Source organism: Chrysemys picta, chromosome 20, assembly GCF_011386835.1.
Source record: "Chrysemys picta bellii isolate R12L10 chromosome 20, ASM1138683v2, whole genome shotgun sequence".
In the NCBI taxonomy this organism is placed as follows: Eukaryota; Metazoa; Chordata; order Testudines; family Emydidae; genus Chrysemys; species Chrysemys picta.
Window position 1 is genome coordinate 21,476,273 of NC_088810.1, and position 19,547 is coordinate 21,495,819.

The 19,547-nt window shown below is 48.3% G+C and overlaps 1 protein-coding gene across 1 annotated transcript; it reads left to right on the forward strand.

The window, feature by feature from the left end:
- Positions 1 to 4,395: 4,395 nt before the first annotated feature.
- PRCC (proline rich mitotic checkpoint control factor) lies at positions 4,396 to 19,499 on the forward strand. The gene is made up of 7 exons (XM_008179048.4): positions 4,396 to 5,185; positions 8,665 to 8,712; positions 10,857 to 11,441; positions 12,834 to 12,929; positions 14,821 to 14,964; positions 16,907 to 16,972; positions 19,029 to 19,499. Exons 1-7 carry the CDS (start codon positions 4,679 to 4,681, stop codon positions 19,113 to 19,115), a joined length of 1,533 nt encoding a protein of 510 aa, XP_008177270.3. The 5' UTR covers positions 4,396 to 4,678; the 3' UTR covers positions 19,116 to 19,499.
- The last annotated feature ends 48 nt before the right edge of the window (positions 19,500 to 19,547 follow it).

Sequence of the window (19,547 nt, forward strand, 5' to 3'; positions counted from 1 at the left end):
GTGTATTACCATTAGTCCTAGCCCTTGTGGTCGCAAAGATAACTTCTGATGCAGGAACCGGCTGTAAACCGAATTAGTGAGGTCTACCTGAGTTTGCCACCCACCTGAAACAATAACTCCAAGAGGTCTGAACTTTCCCATTCATCTCAATGGGTTGATCATTCTGAAGACTCATGATGACAATGGTAATGCTAATGCTGCTAACTACAGTATCTCACTGCTGGAAGAGAGGGAGGAAGGCAACCGTTTTATCTCCCTGGAGAAGACCCATTCCCAGCTTCTTAAGAGTTTCCTTTATCGTCCGTGTCTAGAACCATCTGCTTCCTGAGTCACTCGCTCAGCCCCAAAGTCCAGATGCTTCATCCCATCTGGTGATTGTGGTTGGTTCCCCAACAGTCCTCCTTCAAGTTCATGCTGCATTCTTTCACCTCCCGATTTGACAGAAGACAGAAGGGGCTGTTTCTTACCGTGGGCCAGATCATGCTACTGTCACTCTCACTAGATTGTGCCTTATGCTCAGCATAATCTCATTGGAGTCAAGGGGGCTACTGGAGGAACAATGTACTACTCAGTGCGAGTAAGTGTGTGGTAATTAACCCTCTGTCTACGTACAGCATCTAAAACAACATCCTGGCTGAGGCCAACCCTTAGAAGTCCCAACTAGGGTGACCAGATGTCCCGATTTTATAGGGACAGTCCCGATTTTGGGGTCTTTTTCTTATATAGGCTCCTATTACCCCCCACCTCCTGTCCCGATTTTTCACACTTGCTGTCTGGTCATCCTAGTCCCAACTGAGCTCAGGGGCCCATCATACTAGGCACTGTGTGTGCACACAGAGAGAGACAGCCCTTGCTCTGGAGATCTTTGCAGTCTAAATAGTCAAGACAGACAAAGGGGGAGAGGGAAAACAGACACAGAGTGGGGAACAGCTTTGGCCAAGGTCAAACAGCCGATTTGTAGCTGAACTGGGAATACAATCCAGGTCTCTGACTTTGTCTAGAGAGCCCTAACCACTAGACCAGGTTGCTGGCGATGATAACATAATATAACGAATTATAATTATCTACGTAAATCAACCAAACGGATAGAGGGAGAAATCACTCCTCCCCACTATTCAGAGTTCACACAACCATATAAAACCAGCCACATCACAAACATAGTAACCAAAGCCCCTTCCGCCAGGTTAGAGCTCCATAAATCTGAGGTATAGCTGCTCCGTGTTGCCACCTAGTGATGTGGACTTGTGAACATCCCAAAGAAGCTCCCACAGTATCTCTCAGGACAACCTCTCTCCTCTTTTGTTTTCATTGCCTTGCATGGATTTGGATGGCTTCTGGCATTGAAACAGCCCTTGCTGGGAAATGATTTGGGTTCAGTGGTGTAATGACAGTGCAAATGTGTTGCACAAGAGACATTTTTACGAGCAGGCATGTTTAAGGAACTACCACAGGCAAAAATACCATGGAGGTGAAGGAAAACTACAGAACATGGGATCAAAAGGGTACGTTAAGGGAGCTCTAGAGATCTCTTGTGAAGGGGCACTGCTGGTTGTAGTCTTTGGAAGCTCAGGATAGATTTTTGAGATGAGCGTCAAAGGAGGTGGGAGTGAAGTCCTGACTCTAACTTCATTTATGACACTAAACTTCCGTTGACTTCAGTGGGAGTTTTGCCTGAGAAGTGACTGCTGAAGTGGACCTGATAAGAGCTTCCATGACTTTTTGGTTGTTGTAAGTTTCAGTGGAAATGGTTTTCATTAGCTTGTGAAGACAGAGAGCGAGAGAGAGAGAGAGAGCAAGAGCAGGAAGAAGATTTAAACATTTCCCAGCTCTGATGGAAACCCAATCTCTTTTATGATATGTACAGTAGCATATAAAAGCCCCAAGATCAGGGCCCCGTTGTGCCAGGCACAGTGCAAACATGTAGTGAGAGAGAGACAGCCCTGCTCTGAAGACTTTACAATTGAAATAGACTAGGCAGAGGATGGGTTAATATTTCTGTGTCACAAACAGGGAACTGAGGCACTGACAGGGAAACAACTCTGTGAGGTCACACTATAAGACTGCAACAGTGGCAAGAATTGAATCCCGCTCTCCTAAGTACCAAACCGCTACCTTAACCGCTAGACCAGTCCTCCTCTAGCATGCGCTAACATGACCAAGAAAGTAAAACTGACTAAAAACAAGAGTGAAACCAACCAGTTTCATTTTGCTGTGCCAGTTCATAAGAAATGGAGAGAAATTCACAATAAAGATCATAATCAGTGAGAAGTAAATTTGGAGGTTAACCTTCTTTCAGCTTCTGAAACCTGAGATCTTCATAACCCAGGGGAGAACATCCATTTTTAACACAGCAGGGACTTGCCAGTTCTTCAAGCTAATGTCTAGGGGCTGGTGACCAACTGCAGATTAGCCAATACCCAACCCTTCCAAAATGTAAAATGAAGGCACTGACATCACAAAATGTATTTTGCTCATTTCTCTTAATTTCACTTTAATTATTTATGTTAATAGTTCACAGCATACTAGCAAATGGGCTTCAGTAGGCTTTGAATCAGGCCCCACGTTTTCAAAGAATAATAATATCTCAAGTCTTCATTCTGCTCTTGTATGTCAGGAGGACCTCCATGGAAGTCAGTGGAGTGATACCAGTGTAAAAACAGCATGCATGAGATTATTATGATTATTGGTTTGTATTGCAGTAATGCAAGAAGCAACTTGCCTAAGCAGCAAATCAGTGGAAGAAATGGAAATAGAACCAGGGTCTTTTTGATCAGAATTCATCCCTGGGCCACACAGCCCTTCGCTAAGCAAGATGAGAAGTGGGATTTTTGGTGAGAATGATTCCGTTTGTAGCTAACCCAGATTCAACCCTTTCTGGTCCAAATCCTAGGCACTGAGGGATTTGCCTGGGTGATTTGCACTCGGTAGTATTCCTGTAAACACGGTGCAATGATATGGCAAAGCAGCATGTGCAGTAAGACAGAAAGGCTGGGAGCGCGGAATCCAGTACGTGTGCGTAAGGGAAGTAGGTATTTTGATTGGGAGGCCTGTGCAAAGATGGGCCCAGTTACTGCGTAACTATTTTATGTGCTGCCAGCGGCCTGCTGCTGCACCCCGTTTGACATGTGTAACCTTAATAGTAAAATGGCTAAGTGCTAATGCCCCTAGCTGTATCACTGGAAACAGTGCACAAGGTGAAAATCGGTGGCTTTTTATGTTGAGGGAACAACAGAACGGTTTAGGGGAGCAATGGGGCTGTGATTAAGAGCATGACATTGGGAGGCAGGGCTCCTACCCCTGGTCCCCACAGCCTTGAGCCCCTAACTGAATCCCTGACACCACTCACCACACTCGGCTTTGGGGTTAGCAGTGACTCTAGGGTGACCAGACAGCAAGTGTGAAAAACCAGGACAGTGGATGCGTGGTAATCGGTGCCTATATAAGACAAAGTTCCCAAAATCAGGACTGTCCCTATAAAATCAGGACATCTGGTCACCCTAGGACATCTGGTCACCCTAAGTGACTCCGAGAGGAAAGTGCCTGCCTACTGAGCCACTCACCCTGCTCCCTACACCCCTAGCACTGCATTGGGGCACTGCAGTTGGCACTGGCTCAAAGGGGAGATCACCATTTGGTGGCCACGGGGCAATTACTACGAGTCCCAGCATGCACTACAGCGCCCCCTGCTGTTAGGGAGCGAGAAGAGTCTCCCTTGGCATTGTGGGAGTTGTAGTCCATCTGCCATAGGGCGCTCTGGGTCCTGATTTGGCGATTAACTAACAGTCCTGGCACGTATTGCGTCAGGTCCCTCTCTCGGCCAATGAAGAGTTCGCCGTGGTGCATTGTGGGCGTTGCTGTCCACCCACTGCAGTGCACCATGGGAGTTGTAGTCCTGTCCCTATGAACACAACTCTCTAGCCGACCTTTTTTTGCAGATAATAAATGGTGGGGTAGGAGAGGGCATTCATTACAATGCATTATGGGAGTTACAGGTATTTGAGTCTGGGAAAGCTATTAAATCCCGACGGGCCCAGTGCACTCTGGGAGCGGCCTATGAGACAGCGGTGAGCGTGACCAAATGACTACAAATCCCAGGATGCCCAGCTTCCGGTCTCTGTGGGCATCAAGGGCGTTTTGCCGCGGTGCCCTCTGGGATTGGTAGTCTTCCTCGACTGAAGGGGGTCCGTGAATTGGCCGTCGGCCGCGGTGCGTTCTGGGAGTTTTAGTGTTCCTGGGAGGTCGGGGCAATGCTGTCGTAACTACCGGCAGCCGCGGTGCACGCTGGGAGTTGTCGTCCCGCCTTTGGGTGAGCATGGACTCCCGTTCCCGAGATGCAGCGCGGCGGCCCCCCTGCGGAGAGCCAATGGGGTCCGGCCGCGGTGCCCTCTGGGAGTTGTAGTTTTGTTGTGCTGAGGCGGGGGGGCGCTCTCGGCGGCCATTAGCTGTGTGCGCGCTGGGCTGGCGGAGAGCGGCTGGGTCGGAGCCTTCGCCTCCCCTTTCCCCCCGGGGGTGGAGCTGCCATGGCGGCCCGCGCGGCTTAGCCCCGCTCCCCTCCCCCCCCCCCAGCTACGGTAACCGAGGAAGCGGGCGCGGCCTAGCCGAGCGGGCGGATCCCCGGGCTCGCGTAGCGGCCGCTGCCGCCCAGGGCTGCCCCTCGGCCGGCCGCGGGGCGGGGGCCATGTCCCTGGTGGCCTATGGCAGCAGTGATGAGGAGAGCGAGGCGGAGGAGGCCTCCGGCGAGGAAGAGGAGGCCCCCCCCGTCCAGCCCCCCCCGGGCCGGGGGCTCTTCTCTGCCCTGCCCCCTCCCAAGCTCCCCCTGCTGCCCCCCCACCAGCTTCTGGGCTCCGGCTTCCCCCTGCTGCCCCCGCCCCACGGGGGGCCGCCCCCGCCCTTCATGCTGGGCCCCCCCCCCGGAGTCAGGGGCTTCAGCACCCCGCCCCCAGGCATGAGCCCTGCCCAGGCCTCTGCTCTGGGGCTGGGCCTGCCTGAGCCAGCAGCCTTGGGGAGCCTGGGGGGGGAGCAGCCCAGGCTGGGGGGGCTCCCGCTGCCCCCGCCCAGGGACCCCGCCGGACTGAATCTCCCCCCTCCTGCCATGGCCTCGGCGGCTCCCCCCGGGGCCGGGGCCGGTTCGGGCCTCCCCAAGCCGAAGAAGAGGATTGCGGCGCCCGAGCTGCACAAGGGGGATGTGAGTATGAAATAAAGTCTTGTGTTCTGGGGATCCGGTGACGCCTCCACCCTGAGCCGGGGGGTGCCCCCGTAGAGAGGCATCTCCCGGAATGGAATGGGGGCGCCCCCGGTGGGGGAAAACCCCTTGGGAGAGTGGTCCTGCAACCGTCCCTCTCTTATTGGGGTGATCCGATGGTGCCCGTGAAATGTGGCCATGACCCCAAGCATCCGAGCACGAGAAGGCGCCGAAAAAAGTTGACACTGACATTGAGGTCTCTCAGGGGAGACAGGTCCTAGCTGGCAACTCTAATCCTAAAGTGCTTTGCAGAATTCAGTTAACCTTATTTACAATCATCATACAGCAAAACTAGATCGTCCATAGTCTTGTTCGTTAGAAAAGTTAACTAGTTAATGAGTTGAAGCCTGACTCTGCCAGTTTTGGGATAGCCAAAATAATTTTTATTTTGCTAGCCCAAATTTCACGTCAAAACTAAAATTTGTTTATTTAAAACTAATTATCTGAAGGTTTTAGATTCCCTCTGGGACATTTAGGTAATAGGTTATCTGTAACTTGCCTTTGTGTTTTCACAGTGTTTCTGATCCATTGGGTCCCTAAGCACCATGAAATTGCAACTAATTATGTGCTGTACAATAGGGAGGGGAGGAGAATATTCTTGGTGAAGAACAGAGGGTAACCACTCCCGTAGAAAAAGGCCTTCTCAGGGTATGCAGAACTGATGGGACCTCAGTTTCTCTTTTGAAAGAGTCTCCACAAAACTCAGTTCTTTTACTGCTAAAGGATTAGGGAGCTAGTCCGTGTTGCTGGGATTCAAACCTTTGATTCTAGGACATACATATGTCAAACCTAATAGTGAAACTAGTTGGGTTAGGACTACTCCCATCAGCAATGCCTTCTATTTGGAAAGCGTCTGTAATATTTTAGCGTAAGGGCTTAAATTTAAACCATGTGTGGGAATGGAATTGATCTGTATACCAGTAAAATGCAACTTCCTCCTGAATGGAAAGTGACAGCTTTTTAACAGTGCCCTGCAATCCTATTTGATAAGACTACGAAAGGAAGTGGAAGAATATCCTAATCCAATTGCTCTTGTGGCAAAACTTAGGGAGGAAGATTATAGTTAAACCCCACAAAGGGTCAGGACTTTGTTTTAGGTCTCTACTGAAAGATGGCATTTTCTCTGGCACACTGTCTGCCTGTTCCCTGTCAAGGTGTTACCTATTTTATATTGCCTCTCAGGATGCAAAGAATAATCAGCAAAGTCCTGGAGAGACCACAGACTGTCTATTTTGAGACAGGCAGCTGCAGGAGGTGGACACTGAGTATGAACTTATAAATAGTTGCAGGGATATAATTGGTCAGCCAGCATCTTAGCCTTGGGAGAACTGGAACTGTGTCAATGTCAATTCCCCTCTCACCTTGCTAGGAGTCTGCAGGGATGTCAGAGGGGACATTGAAGAGTGTACACTGTTCTCCATAGTCCCCACAACTCAGGGCGCTGGTTTGCCTGTTAAGTGGCATAGCCTAACAAATTCCAGAGCCATAGATCCCTCTGCCAAGATGACCAAAACATAAGATATGTGGCAGAGAATATCTTGTTGCTATACCTTGGGACTGTTTATAGTGAACTTGAATTTAGTCAAAGCATTGACAAACAGCAGGACAATTCATTCATTCCACTTCACGCTGCTTTGCAATGTGCATGCCTCCATCCCAGTTAGGGTGATAGGGGGAGGAAATGGCTTTGCTTTAGGTGTGCTTCACTCTATCCATCTCTAAAATCCTGTGTCATAATCCTCTTATTTCTATCCCTTCTGCTGGCTCCAATGATGATGTACATCTGTTGGGCAATGCAATGTATTGATCAGTCTTGTTAGCAAACTCATTAGTAGCGTTCTGCTTTCTCACATCTCCTGTTTGCTCATTCCCTTCTTCACAGCATCTGGCTGAGAAACAGACATTTCATAATAAAACAGATGCCAACCTATTGCAGTAAAGTTAACGAGGAGGCTTATTGACAACTCTTGTGGGATAGTCTTACATGAAAGGGATCTGTTTCTCTTAATGTATTGATCTCCCCCTCCCCCCAATATAGCAACATATTAACTTTGAACACTTATGTGGCACAGATTATCACTAGCGATCATGTTGATGAGCAAGGGTCAGTAAAAAGAAATGCATAAAAATGGGGCCATTCTTAATTCTTCACTACTCAGTACCTCTTTTCCATTGTGACAGTCGTCCTAATCTTTCAAACCCCTCCTCAAAATTCCCTTCTTTCACCTTGCATCCCACTGGGGAATTCTACCTCAATTTCTGCTTCAACATAAAAACAGAACTCATCATGTAAGTTCTTGTAACGCTTGACTCTCCTTAGCTGTTTACTTTATCTAGTTTCATGTTCTACGTTTGTATAATTTAGGTAGTAAACTGGGATGAAGGCCATGTCTCCCTTAATCTCTGTAAATCACCATGGAAAGCTATAGGACTGTCTACATCTTTAGGGCTGGATTCTCTTGTACACTAAGGCCCCGTTATGATGGCAGAGCGTGGAAAGGGGCCTCAAGTGTAAGAGAATCAGTCTCCAAACACTAATTTCTAATGGGACTTGGGTGTCCAAAACTTCTAAGCACCTTTGAAAAATCTCCACGCTAAATTACCAGATCCACAATGTTATGAGTTTCTTTCCACTTTGGTTTACATTGTCTAAACACAAAAGCAGAGGGCTGTCAGTTTTGGGGTGGGTATTTTTTGTGATTTCAAAACAGAGCCTGACTTATAAAAGCCTCAAACTGAGTTTTGCCTCAATGTTTTGTTTCTTATATTAAAAAAAAAAACAAAACAGCAAAAAACTAATCACTGGTGAGCAGTTAAATAGGTGTAAGTTGTGCCTCTCATTTTCTCCCACTCACTCCTGCTTTGTAACAGTATTAAAATGACAGTCTTAATATTTTAAATCCTGACTTAAAATTAAGTAAATGGGTTTTTTTGGGTCCACATACCTTACAGATGAGCTTAATCTTAAATTGGACAAAACATTTTCAGTTGCGTTGAAATTGCTCTTATGAGCTTTAAAGATCTAACACCAGTGTACGTGTTTATATAGCTATAGTTTTTACAGTAGCTTAGGGTTTTATACATGGCCCTGTCCAAACTGCACTAGTTACAACTGTTGCTAAACATAGCGGCAAGTAGCACAGTCTTGCTTCCATTGTGGGCAGTTTGCTTATCTCTCATGATAGTAACCAGGGCTAGCTTTCAACAAGACAGCACTTCTTGACCTGATCTCCCCATATCAGCAGGACTGGAGGTGAAAGAACTTCGATCTCCTACTGCCTTTTCAGCAGCTAGGGTCCTTGCAAATCAAAAAGCTGGCCCTGCTGCTAACATGATCTCTTTGATAATGAGTACATTTCTTCTATTTTTTTTTTTTAACTGTCACAAGTGCTACTTAAATTGTTTTTTTTTTCCTTTCTCAGTCAGATTCAGAGGAAGATGAACCGGCAAAGAAGAAAAATTCTCTTCAGGTAATGACTTAAAATGTAATTCTCAAACTTATACTTCCTGTGGAAGCAACTTGATTGTCACAATCTTGGGTTTACAGCTGGGGCCCTCAGGCAGGCTCCTATCAGGACTAAGGGGGCACTAATGTACAGTAGCAAACCACCAGAGTTCCTAGAGGAGACTGTTTTTGTGGCATACAAGTATGTTATATTCAGGCTCTACAACAACTGGTTAGGCTGGTACTAAAACTTTATCAGTCAGTTGAATCAAGTTGCCACAGGTTAGATGACATATGAAACTTAATCTCTAGTACCAAACATAATTGGCAGACAGTCAAGTCACTTGGAACTCTGAACCTGCTTCCAAGCCCATAAAAATGCGGGAAAGTAATCAGACACTTGATTATCACAATGCAGCAGACTTCAAAATACTGTACTTCAGAAAAACGACGGTAAGCCCAACCCTGCTGCTTTTGAAATTGAGGCAGTGCATTGACTTCAAAATGGATGGCCTTTTGGTCAAGGCACCGGAAAGGGGCTTGGGAATTGTATGTTCAGTTCCCGTCTCTGTCACGACTCTCTGTGTGACCCTGGGGACTTAGTTCCTGATCCTGCAACTTGTTGCACTTTGGCAGCAAGATTTCAGTTCAAGGACCCTAAGGGTCCATTTCTTTATTACTTAGCCTCTAGACCTCCACAGACAAGCTGGTTACTTCAGTGTTTTCAAACTACCAGCCAAGCAAGCCCTATCTCCAGAGATTGGTGGTACACCCCGACCCTGATATAATGCGACCCGATAGAACACGAATTCGGATATAACGCGGTAAAGCAGTGCTCTGGGAGGGGTGGGGCTGCGCACTCCGGTGGATCAAAGCAAGTTTGATATAACGCGGTTTCACCTATAACACGGTAAGATTTTTTTGGCTCCCGAGGACAGTGTTATATTGAGGTAGAGGTGTAGTTCCTAATAGAAACAATGTTTAAAAAAGAGTAATATACTTGCAGATGCATTGTAGGTTGGATAAACAGGAGAACTGAAGGTAACAGTTTATTGCTTCCTGTCCTATATGGGTCTAAACATTGTTCAGGAGTGGCTGATCTATTTAAAAAACACCTATCATGAGAGGCAGTATGGCCTACTGCATAGAATATGAGACTAGGACTCAGGAGACCTGAGTTCTTTTTCTGGCTCTGCTACTGGCCTGCTGGATGACCTTGGTCAAGAGGCTTCATCGCTCTGTGCCTCAGTTTCCCTTCTGTAAAATGGGGATAATGATAGGGACCTCCTTTGTAAAATACTTTGAGATCTAATCACTGCATGCTCAAAAGCATGGGGCTGTAGGGGCAATCTTTTAGTGTCTTGCTCCCCCCAGTATTCTGCCTCCCATTGCTTCCAGATGTGAACGTGATGATGGAATTTGTTATGACTTCTATTACGATAGCTCTGATGGGCCCAGTCGTGGATCAGGGCCTCATTGTGCTAGGCTTACAAACACGTCAGAGATTCTCCCAACCCTGAGCACTTACGCACTATTCATGCTTAGATTGTAATGTGTGGCCTGCAGGGTAAAGACTAAGCTGTGTGGTGTGAAAAGCTGGCACAAACGCACAACTCCTCAATCTCTCCCTTACTTGCAATCAGCCTGTATATATGAAAGCTGGATTAAACCCCATACTGGAGGGTCTAAGGCAGTGGTGGGCTGCAGGTTGCCCACCACTGGTCTAATCTTAAAAGGTTTCTTTAGGATAATGCTCTGAACATGGCTTTAATTTGGAGAACATAGACCGATGCCTTTGAGAGCTATACATTCACTTAAAAGTCCCCTCTTAATTTTGGATAAGGAAGCCTCTGGCATTTTCCCCCTCTCCGTTGTAGAAGTGAAATAAAGCCTCAGTTCACAGCGCTAGCATTCTGCAAAACCTGGTCCTCTGGTCTGTCAGATTTTTCTGTCACCCCCTTCAGAGCAGAATATCGCTCCTTTGTATCTCAGGCCAATGTAATTTTCAGTCCCCGCAGTGCATGCTGAGTAGTGGAGGTGCCCATTGGCAAGGTTAGATAGAAGTGAAATGGGGGGAGATATTGGGCACTGGGTTAGGAAAATAAATTCGCTCATCTATTTTCTTGTCTCCTATTTTTATGAATCATCTTTTCTGAATGAAACGACCAGGGACTCAGCGAGGGCACTGGCTTGTCTGCTTTGCTTCCTCAACCCAAAAACTTGACGGTGAAAGAGACAAACCGGTTGCTTTTGCCCTATGCTTTCTCGAGGAAAGCGGCAGAAAACGCCCCTGAGTCGAAGCCAGCTAAGGCTCCAACCTCCTCCTCCAAGCCAAAACCTCTGTCCAAGCCCGCGGTGGCCACGACTCCTTCGCCATCCGCCATCAAGGCGGCTGCCAAGAGTGCTGCCCTACAGGTGACCAAGCAGATCACCCAGGAGGAGGACGACAGTGACGAAGAGCTCGAGCCAGAGAACTTCTTTTCTTTGTCTGACAAAAGTGAGCCCAGCGTGGTCAGCGCGGACACGTATGTGTATTCCGGCACCGTGGTGACAGAGGATCTGCCCCCTGGGACGGAGCCGGAGCCTGAATTCCAGGATGCTGCCGCTAATGCCCCTCTGGAGTTCAAGACGGCTGCGGGTTCAAGCACCACTCAGCACAGCTGGGCCCCCAAGCCCGGAGAAGACTATGGCAACCAGCCATATAACCAGTTCCCTGGCTACAGCGATGCCAATGCTCCCGGGGCATACTATCAGGTAAGAACCAGGATTACCCATGGGCAAAATACAATGGGCTTGGTTTCAAAAGCCGCCTTTGAATGCGTGCTGTAAATTACCCACCAGAGCAGGTTATAGCACTTGGCGCTTGAATCTGTGCGAGCGTTTTCGGGCTAGCAGCCCCGCACACTGAGGCCGCGGCTGTGAGGAGGTCTCGAGGCATGACTGCAGTATTACCTAACTTTTGAAATGCATCCACAGAATTGCAGCTGCCATTGTCTGGGTGCAAAATCGGGGGCCTGTTCAAGGCCATTACAAAACCTGGGGGCAGTGTCTGAGAGAGGGTTGGTTCTTACTGATCCAGCAGGAGGGTTATGCTAGGGAAGTAGCAGTTGAATACATGTAGCCAATAATAGATCTTAAAGGGGAAAAAACAAGGTGTGTGTCCTGTTTGCTGCTTCATAATGTCTGAAGGTGGGCTAGAAACCTCTTTAAGGGTCTCTAGGTTTTTTTTTATTTTTACCGTTGGGAAAGGAAACGAGGAAGCAGACACCACACCCAGCTCAAACTGCAGGGGTAGCGTAGGCAGGTTGAATGCAGTTTCCACGAATGGGATCCAAGGAGTTAACATCTCTGCTCTTGCAGAAGGTTCCCTGCGTTCTTGGACTTGGTTTTACTACAACTCCGAATGCCTGTCATTAGCACAGCACCTCCTCACGCTGTGCTGGGGTATTGGTTTGATGTGTTCTTCCCACAACCCTACTTCTCGAGCCTTCTGAGTCTGCCTCTGTGGCCTCACCTGCCCGCATTAACCACTCATTAATCGACTTTCCACATGAAGCCAAAGGGTGGGGAGAAAGCCTTAACGGATTGTTCGTGTAGTGGAGTTCAGGAGCTCCCCAAATATTCACATAGTCCTTTTGAGGGCAGAAGGAAATCCACGCATGTCGGTGTATCCTGAAAGTAGGCAAAGGTGCAGTGAACAGTACATCAGAGTGTTGGGGTGGGGACACTTTAGGTGTGGTTATGAAGACACAAAGCCATGGCTCCAACCAGAGCTGAATTGACTGCAGTCTAAGGTAGTAGTCGCCACATAAACATGTGTAAAATGCCACTCAGTCCGATGGTGCTGCCAAAGTAGTGATGAACTGGGGAAAAGGGTTTACGGCAGGATGAATCCCCCCCGAGCGGGGAAATAAATTCTCTTGTTGGGCCCAGGGCAGGGCATGTGCATGCCTCAACATGGGCATCAACAGCCTAACACACCTTTAAGGTCAGGTGATATCCCTGAAGGCAGCCTTTTAAAGGTACCTCACCCTGAGGGCATCTGGTTCCAGATCCAGAGCTGCATCTTGGTATCTGTGTCCAGTTTTGTTCCAGTAGCTGTCTGATCGCACCTTGATGACAACCCTATTTTCCTCTCGATTACAGGATTACTACACCAGTGGCTATTACCCAGAGATGGATCCAGCCCTTGGACCACCACAGGAGATGGGCACCGACTCGTCCTTCATGGATGATGAAGCGGTTGGCATTTATTATACCTATTATACTATAGCATCCTACCACAGAGTTCACGTTTAGATGTTATAGGAACATAGGATCTGCTTGGCAGTTCAAAACACTGGCCACTCAAGCCTGGTGTCTCGTGACTTGCCATGCCAGATCTGGCTGTTGTTCTTTCAGGTCTAGAATCCTGTTATGGGCCGTGGTCGATACCTGCTGCTGCCCACTTCCACTCTCTTGAAGTACACACAGTCAGTTTGGTAATACCATATCTCATGGGGAAAGGGAAGAATTCCTTAAATGAACCAATAATACATTTGCTTTTAACGGTGTTGAGTGCCTAACAAAAATATTAACACCCCTCTCAATCATCCCCTCCCCCCTCCAGCTGGATAAGCAACATAGCCAAATAAGAAGAGATCAGAAGCAGTATTAACATTGACTGATCTCACCCCAGTTCCCAGAAATAAATCAATCTTCCGTGCAAAAGAAGAAAACTAACTCTGGGTTGTAAGTCAGTGGAGCTCTGCTGACTTTGATGGAGCTACAATGGTTTACGGTGAAGTCAGTGGAGCTACACCAGTTTGCATCAGCTGAGAATCTGGCCTTGTTGCCTGTATATAAGAATGATCATACTGGGTCATACCAGTGGTCCATCTATCCCAGTATCCTGTCCACCGGCAGTGGCCAATGCCAGATGCTTCAAAGGGAATTAACAGAACAGGGCGATCATCAAGTGATGCATCCTCTGTCCTTCAGTCACAGCATCTGGCATTCAGAGGCTATGGGACAACCAGAGCATGGAGTTGCATCCCCGACCATCCTGGCTAGTAGCCATTGATGGGCCTATCCTACATGAACTTCTCTAATTCTTGTGTTTCTGTTCTTGGAAGAATGTTTGGCATAGCCAGGGGCCCTGACCACTAGATATGTCATTAGGCTTTCCTGCCTTTTTCCCTCTTATACTAGTCCGCGTTACGAGATCGCTGATTGCAAGATAGACAGCTCAGAAGCACTTTTTCTCACACCCCAGCCCCTTCCAGTGATCTCCAGCTCTTCTGCTCCAGGTGATCTGGTTTGCTTTATAAGCTGATCTCCGCTATTTCCAGCCGGAGACAATCCAGCAAGTCCAGCGTAATCTTCACTCAGGATATAGCAAGGAGTGGATGTCACACACCACATGGTGTGGTATGCACAGGTGCGAGCTGACTTACAGCTGCAAAGCAATACAACAACTGCCGCTAAAAGACCTCGGATCTACCTGCCGTAATGCAGCAATGTGCTCCCTTCATGTCCCAAGGGCTCAGCAGCTTCAGGTCAAAATCCGTTTGAAATGCCCGACAAATTGCTGCCACTGTCCAGAAACTGGAATCAAATGATGCTGCAGAAAGCACTGGCTGTTGTGTGCAGTCTCTTCCGGCTGCCTCAGCTCTTTTCATATGCCACCACCCTGCTGCGTTGCTTTGGAGACCTGTTCAGTTGTGTAAGGTGGATTTGCCAGTGACCACATTTTCAGTGCTTCCTTGACTCTTAGAATGGGGGGGCGTGGAAGCCAGGACTGCTCCGTTCTATTCCTGGCTTTGCCAGTGACTATGGGCAAATGTTTTCACTTGCTTCTGTCTCTCCATCTTTAAAATATATTTCCCTACCTCCTGGGTTAGGTGTGGGGGAGAGAGTTTGTGGGGCTCACTGTTTGTAAAGAGCTTTGAGATGTGTTGATCTGTACAAGAGCAGAGTTATACTATAAACGAAGGACTCTCTGGATGGGAAAATGCGCATGGTCGTGGCCCAGCACCGCAGATGAGAAGCTGGATTGTTCCAAGCCCCAGTCACCTTTGCTTGGTACAGTGTATCAGAGCTGTGTAATACGAGTGTAATTCTCTTCTGACCTTTGTTTTAATTCCTCTTTCAGTTCAAGCGTCTCCAAGGTAAGCGGAACCGTGGGAGGGAAGAGATCAACTTTGTGGAGATCAAAGGGGATGATCAGCTGAGTGGAGCCCAGCAATGGATGACCAAATCCTTAACAGAGGAGAAGACCATGAAATCATTCAGCAAGGTATGGGTAGGAAGTATTGCCGAGTGGGTAGAGCACTAGACCAGGATGCTAAAGGCCTGCCTTCAGTTCCCAGCTCAGCCCCAGATCCGGGGCAAGTCATTTAATCGATCTTATGTCCCAGTTCCCCACCTGTACAAAGGTAATGTTGAGGATAAATCCATTAATGATTGTGAGCCACTCAGGTGCGGGTCAGATAAGTAGATGGGTAGCAGAGGGATGGCAAGCCACGGGCTGCTGTTCGGTTGTCCCTTCAGAGCCTCAAGGAACTTGTTTTCACATCTCTAAATTGCATTGGCAAGACTGCATCCATTTCTTGTGCTCGCGTTTTACAAGGAATGTTGAAAAATTGGAGAGGGTGCAGAGAAGATCTACAAAAATGATTTGAGGCCTGGAGAAAATGTCTTACAAGTGAGAGACTTTAGTTTATCAAAAAGATCAAGAGAGGATTATGGTGTAGAGCACTTTGATGGGGAGAAAACACTGGGTACTAAAGGGCTCTTTAGCCAAGCAGAAAGAGGCAGAACAAGAACCAATAGTTAAAGTTAAAGCCAGACCTATACAAATTAGAAATAACACGCCCCATCAGGAACAAATGGCCAAGAGCAGCGGTGGATTCTCCCTTTCTTGAACTCTTCACATCCAGACTGAATGCTTTTCTGGAACATGCCTTAGCTAGACACAAGTTATTGGGTTCAACACCGGGGTAGCAGGGTGAGCGTCTCTGGCCTTTGAAAGACATGAGATCAGACTAGGTGATGTAGTGGTCCCTTGTGGCCTTACAATCTGGGACTAATGTAATGGTGAATAGGAATGAAAGGATACGCCTTTCCAGTTATCCAGCTGCAAAGGGAAGGGCATCTGGGAAGCATTCAGGAACGCGGTGCAACCTATATGGTGGTGCCGTTCCCAAGCCGATCACTGAAAACCAGCGGTCATGGGACAGCAATGAAGTTTGCAGGGAGGTTGTTGGGAGTGAACAACTGAAGCAGGAAGGCTCTGGAGATGGCGCCAAAGTGCTGCTAGACCTTGAGAACTTAACCCACAGCTAGCTCACTGCTCAGGGTAGGGACCATGCCTTGATTTGTAAGGCACTCAAATCTACAGTTATGTAGGGAGTATACAACCCTGTATAGTGTAGAATGGATTTGTACAACACTATGCACAGCATAACCCTGATCCTAACCCGCGCCTCTGAGCACTCCCCTAAGAGAAATAGTAACAAACGCTTATTTACTGCAATTCACAGACCACAGAAACAGAATTGCAAAATAAAATCTTCCCATGTAGCGGGCACAAGGAGGCAGCGTGGTCTGGGGATTGGAGCAGAGGACTCGGGATTGGGAGATCTGGGTTCTGTTCCCAACTTGGCTTTGACTCGTTGTGATCTTGTAACCCTGTCTCTGCTTCCATGCCCTTCTCTGTAAAATGGGTATATAACACCTAGCTCCTGTATGTGCTGTGCGGCTTACTCGGTGTTCATGCCATTCAGAGCGCGTGGAGGAAAGTGCTGTGTAAGTACAAAGTAATTAGGCACCGCATGGCTGCAGAGCATCTTGAAAGAGATGCTTAGCCCCAGTGTGTGAGCAGTGAAGACCGAGTAGGAGCTGCTTCAACATGGGATCTGTTGTATAGATTCATACAGTCCAAGCCCAGAAGGGAGCATCACGACCATCTAGTCTGACCTCCTGTAGCACAGGCCAGAGACCTGCCCCACAAAAATCCCTTTTAAACTAGAGCTTCTCTTTTAAAAGGAAAAAAAACAAAATCGCCAGTGATGGAGAACCTACCACAGCCCTTGTCAAGGGCTTTAAAACAAGCCAAACACTTCTGGTTTCTGGAGCATTGGCTTCCTGTCCATGTGACACCATCCCTCGCTGATTTCACTAGGCAGGGCAGTGTCTTTCCAGCACGGATAGTCACTTTGAATTTGTTTTTTCTTTAGAAAAAAGGAGAGCAGCCCACAGGACAGCAGAGACGAAAACACCAGATCACGTACCTGATCCACCAGGTCAGCTGCCTACCTTGGGTGTGAAAACATCCCTTGACAATGTTACAAATGTGCTATCACTTAAGAGCAGAGAGTATCAGTGGAAATGAGCTGATGGAGTCAGTAACTTCTGCAGTTACAAGAGAGAGGCCCCCCAGTTTGTCCCACATCAGGCAGACCTCAGTCGATGCACGAAGAATTCCCATTGCAACCTGCAGTGGTTTTGTGGGGGGAATTGAGGGCTGCAGCAAGCTGTGTGGGGCAGAGGCCAGGGCTTCCTTTGCTCCTTGCACAGACCTGAGCCCACTGTTGGTGTATCAATAATTTCTGGGGTTGAATCCATTTGTGGTGTTTTCTGAGCAGCCCTCATCTCCCTCTCTACTCTACCAGAAAGGGTCACTAGAGGGTAATGCAAGCCACTTCCCTTCTGCCTGTTTCCGTCCTCCCCAGCTGGGGTGAAGGTGCTGCCTCTGTTGTGCTATGCAGGCTGGTATATGGATGGCTGATCTGCAGAAGATAAAAGCCCTAGGAGACGACAACAAAGCCATGTGGTAGAGGAGAGGGCAGACACACCATGTGTGTCTGGAGTAGCAGACAGCCTTGATGCTTGTCTGAAATTACGGATTTGTTGCACCATGAGACACAGCTCAGCCATGGAGTTTTGGCACCAGGCTAACGGGGTCTGCCTGCAACATAGGGAAACAGAACAACAGAGGTAGGTAGAGAGGGTTCATACAAACAGTTTACAGCCTGGACCTCCCTTTGGCAAGCTTGCCGGTATGTGCATCAAGGCTGGTTACTGTGCACCTTCTCTGGATTCCCCAGCCACTCGATGAGGTATACCAGCCTCTTAGTGGACAGCACAGCTGTAACACTAGGAAACGCCATGCCCGGGCCAGCGGGAAAGGTGACAGACAGTACCTCTAAAGGTATTTCTGGTAGATCTCGGATAATTCCCCTGACCTCCCACACTGCCACTCCTCCCCGTCTGGGGCTGCATGTAATGGAGACCAAATGCTAAAGCCAGTAGTGTCTTGCCACTAGATGGCAGAGGGCCTCCTTTTGCTGGGAAATCACTACCACCACTTCTGGCTTCCTGGCTGGAGGGTGAGGGCATCAGTGCAGTTGCCTTCCTCAGCAGAATATTTTCTCCCACCTGAGGCCCAGCACCCCAATGTGGAGCTTTAGAGAGATGGTTTGTGTTTGGAGGTCAGTGGTGTGAGGCCACTGGGTTAGCCACCCACTGTTAAAGTTGGCTGAAGGGAGGGTTGACGAGTGGTTAGAACGGGGGCCTGAGAGTCTGGACTCCTGGGGTCTGTCCCGGGGTCTGTATTGACTCGCTATGTGGGTTTGAGGCACATTAACCTACTGTGGCCCCCGTCCTCACACTTTGCGGAGGGGGGAATGACTGCTCCACAGGGCTTTTGAGACTTGCTGCGTGGTCTGTGATTGAACCTCTTGGGGAGTCTCTGGGGTGAGACCTCTAAGGAACTAGCTGCTGCAGGAAGTGTTCTGTGGAATCAGCAGCGAGCCAGTGTCCCAGCACGAGTTGAAGGGTGCTGTGCTGCTGTGGGTGGGCCGGGCCACTAAGGATCCCATGGCACGTCTCACATGACTAGGGACTCGGAGCATTGTTCCAGCTTGGCTTCTCTGCATCCACCTGGATACAAGATTATACATTTCCTCTCGTAAATCGGGTCGCATTGCTGTGTGGCTGCTGAGGCTCCGCCCCCAAAGGAAGTGGCATTTCAGGTATGGGAGCAATGCCTAAGCAGCGCTTATCTATTCAGGTCTCTATCAGGATATTTATATCACACCAGTGGTTTTCAGCCTGTGGTCTGCACGCCCCTGGGGGTCCGAAGACTGTCTAAGATTTCCAAAGTGGGCCGCATCTCCCTTTGACATTTTTTAGGGGTTCACAAATGAAAGGCGATTGAAAACCCATAACCGTGGTGCCAGAGAACTAACTCAAGTGCTCTGAGCTTCTCATTGTGGAGGGACAGAGAAGGGCAAAGGACGATTAAAACAATGAACAACTGTTCTGATTTTGACCTCTTCTCCACCCTCTTTTCTGCAGGCGAAGGAGCGAGAGTTGGAACTGAAAAATACGTGGTCCGAAAACAAACTCAGCCGGCGTCAGACCCAAGCCAAATACGGATTTTAGCACCTCTCCTATTCTGTGGGCGTTAGCCCAGGTGACCTACCATGTCAGACTCCTCCTGGCCTACCAGGAATTGAGGAGGCCCCTGGATCTAACTGTGTGGGTGGGAGGATACAGCACTCCCCTGTCTGTGAAGAGAAAGGTTAAATACTAACCATTTCTGAAACCAACGCTGTAACTTTTTTAATGATAATATAGAAGGTTCAAATCAAGTCTGGTTCGTGCAGCTGGGGACTCTGGCACTGGACAGCCACAGGCTTGTCCGAAGAGGACGTGACTGGCGCAAGGTTGTGAGCTCTCATCCTGTAGGTGTACAGACTACCCATTTTTTTCTTTAGTCACCAGAACCTTAGGTAGAGTCTCAATAAATTTCCAAGTCCAACACTGCTCCTTTCTTTAGACCTACTGTGTGTCAAGAGTGTAATTTCCTTTTTG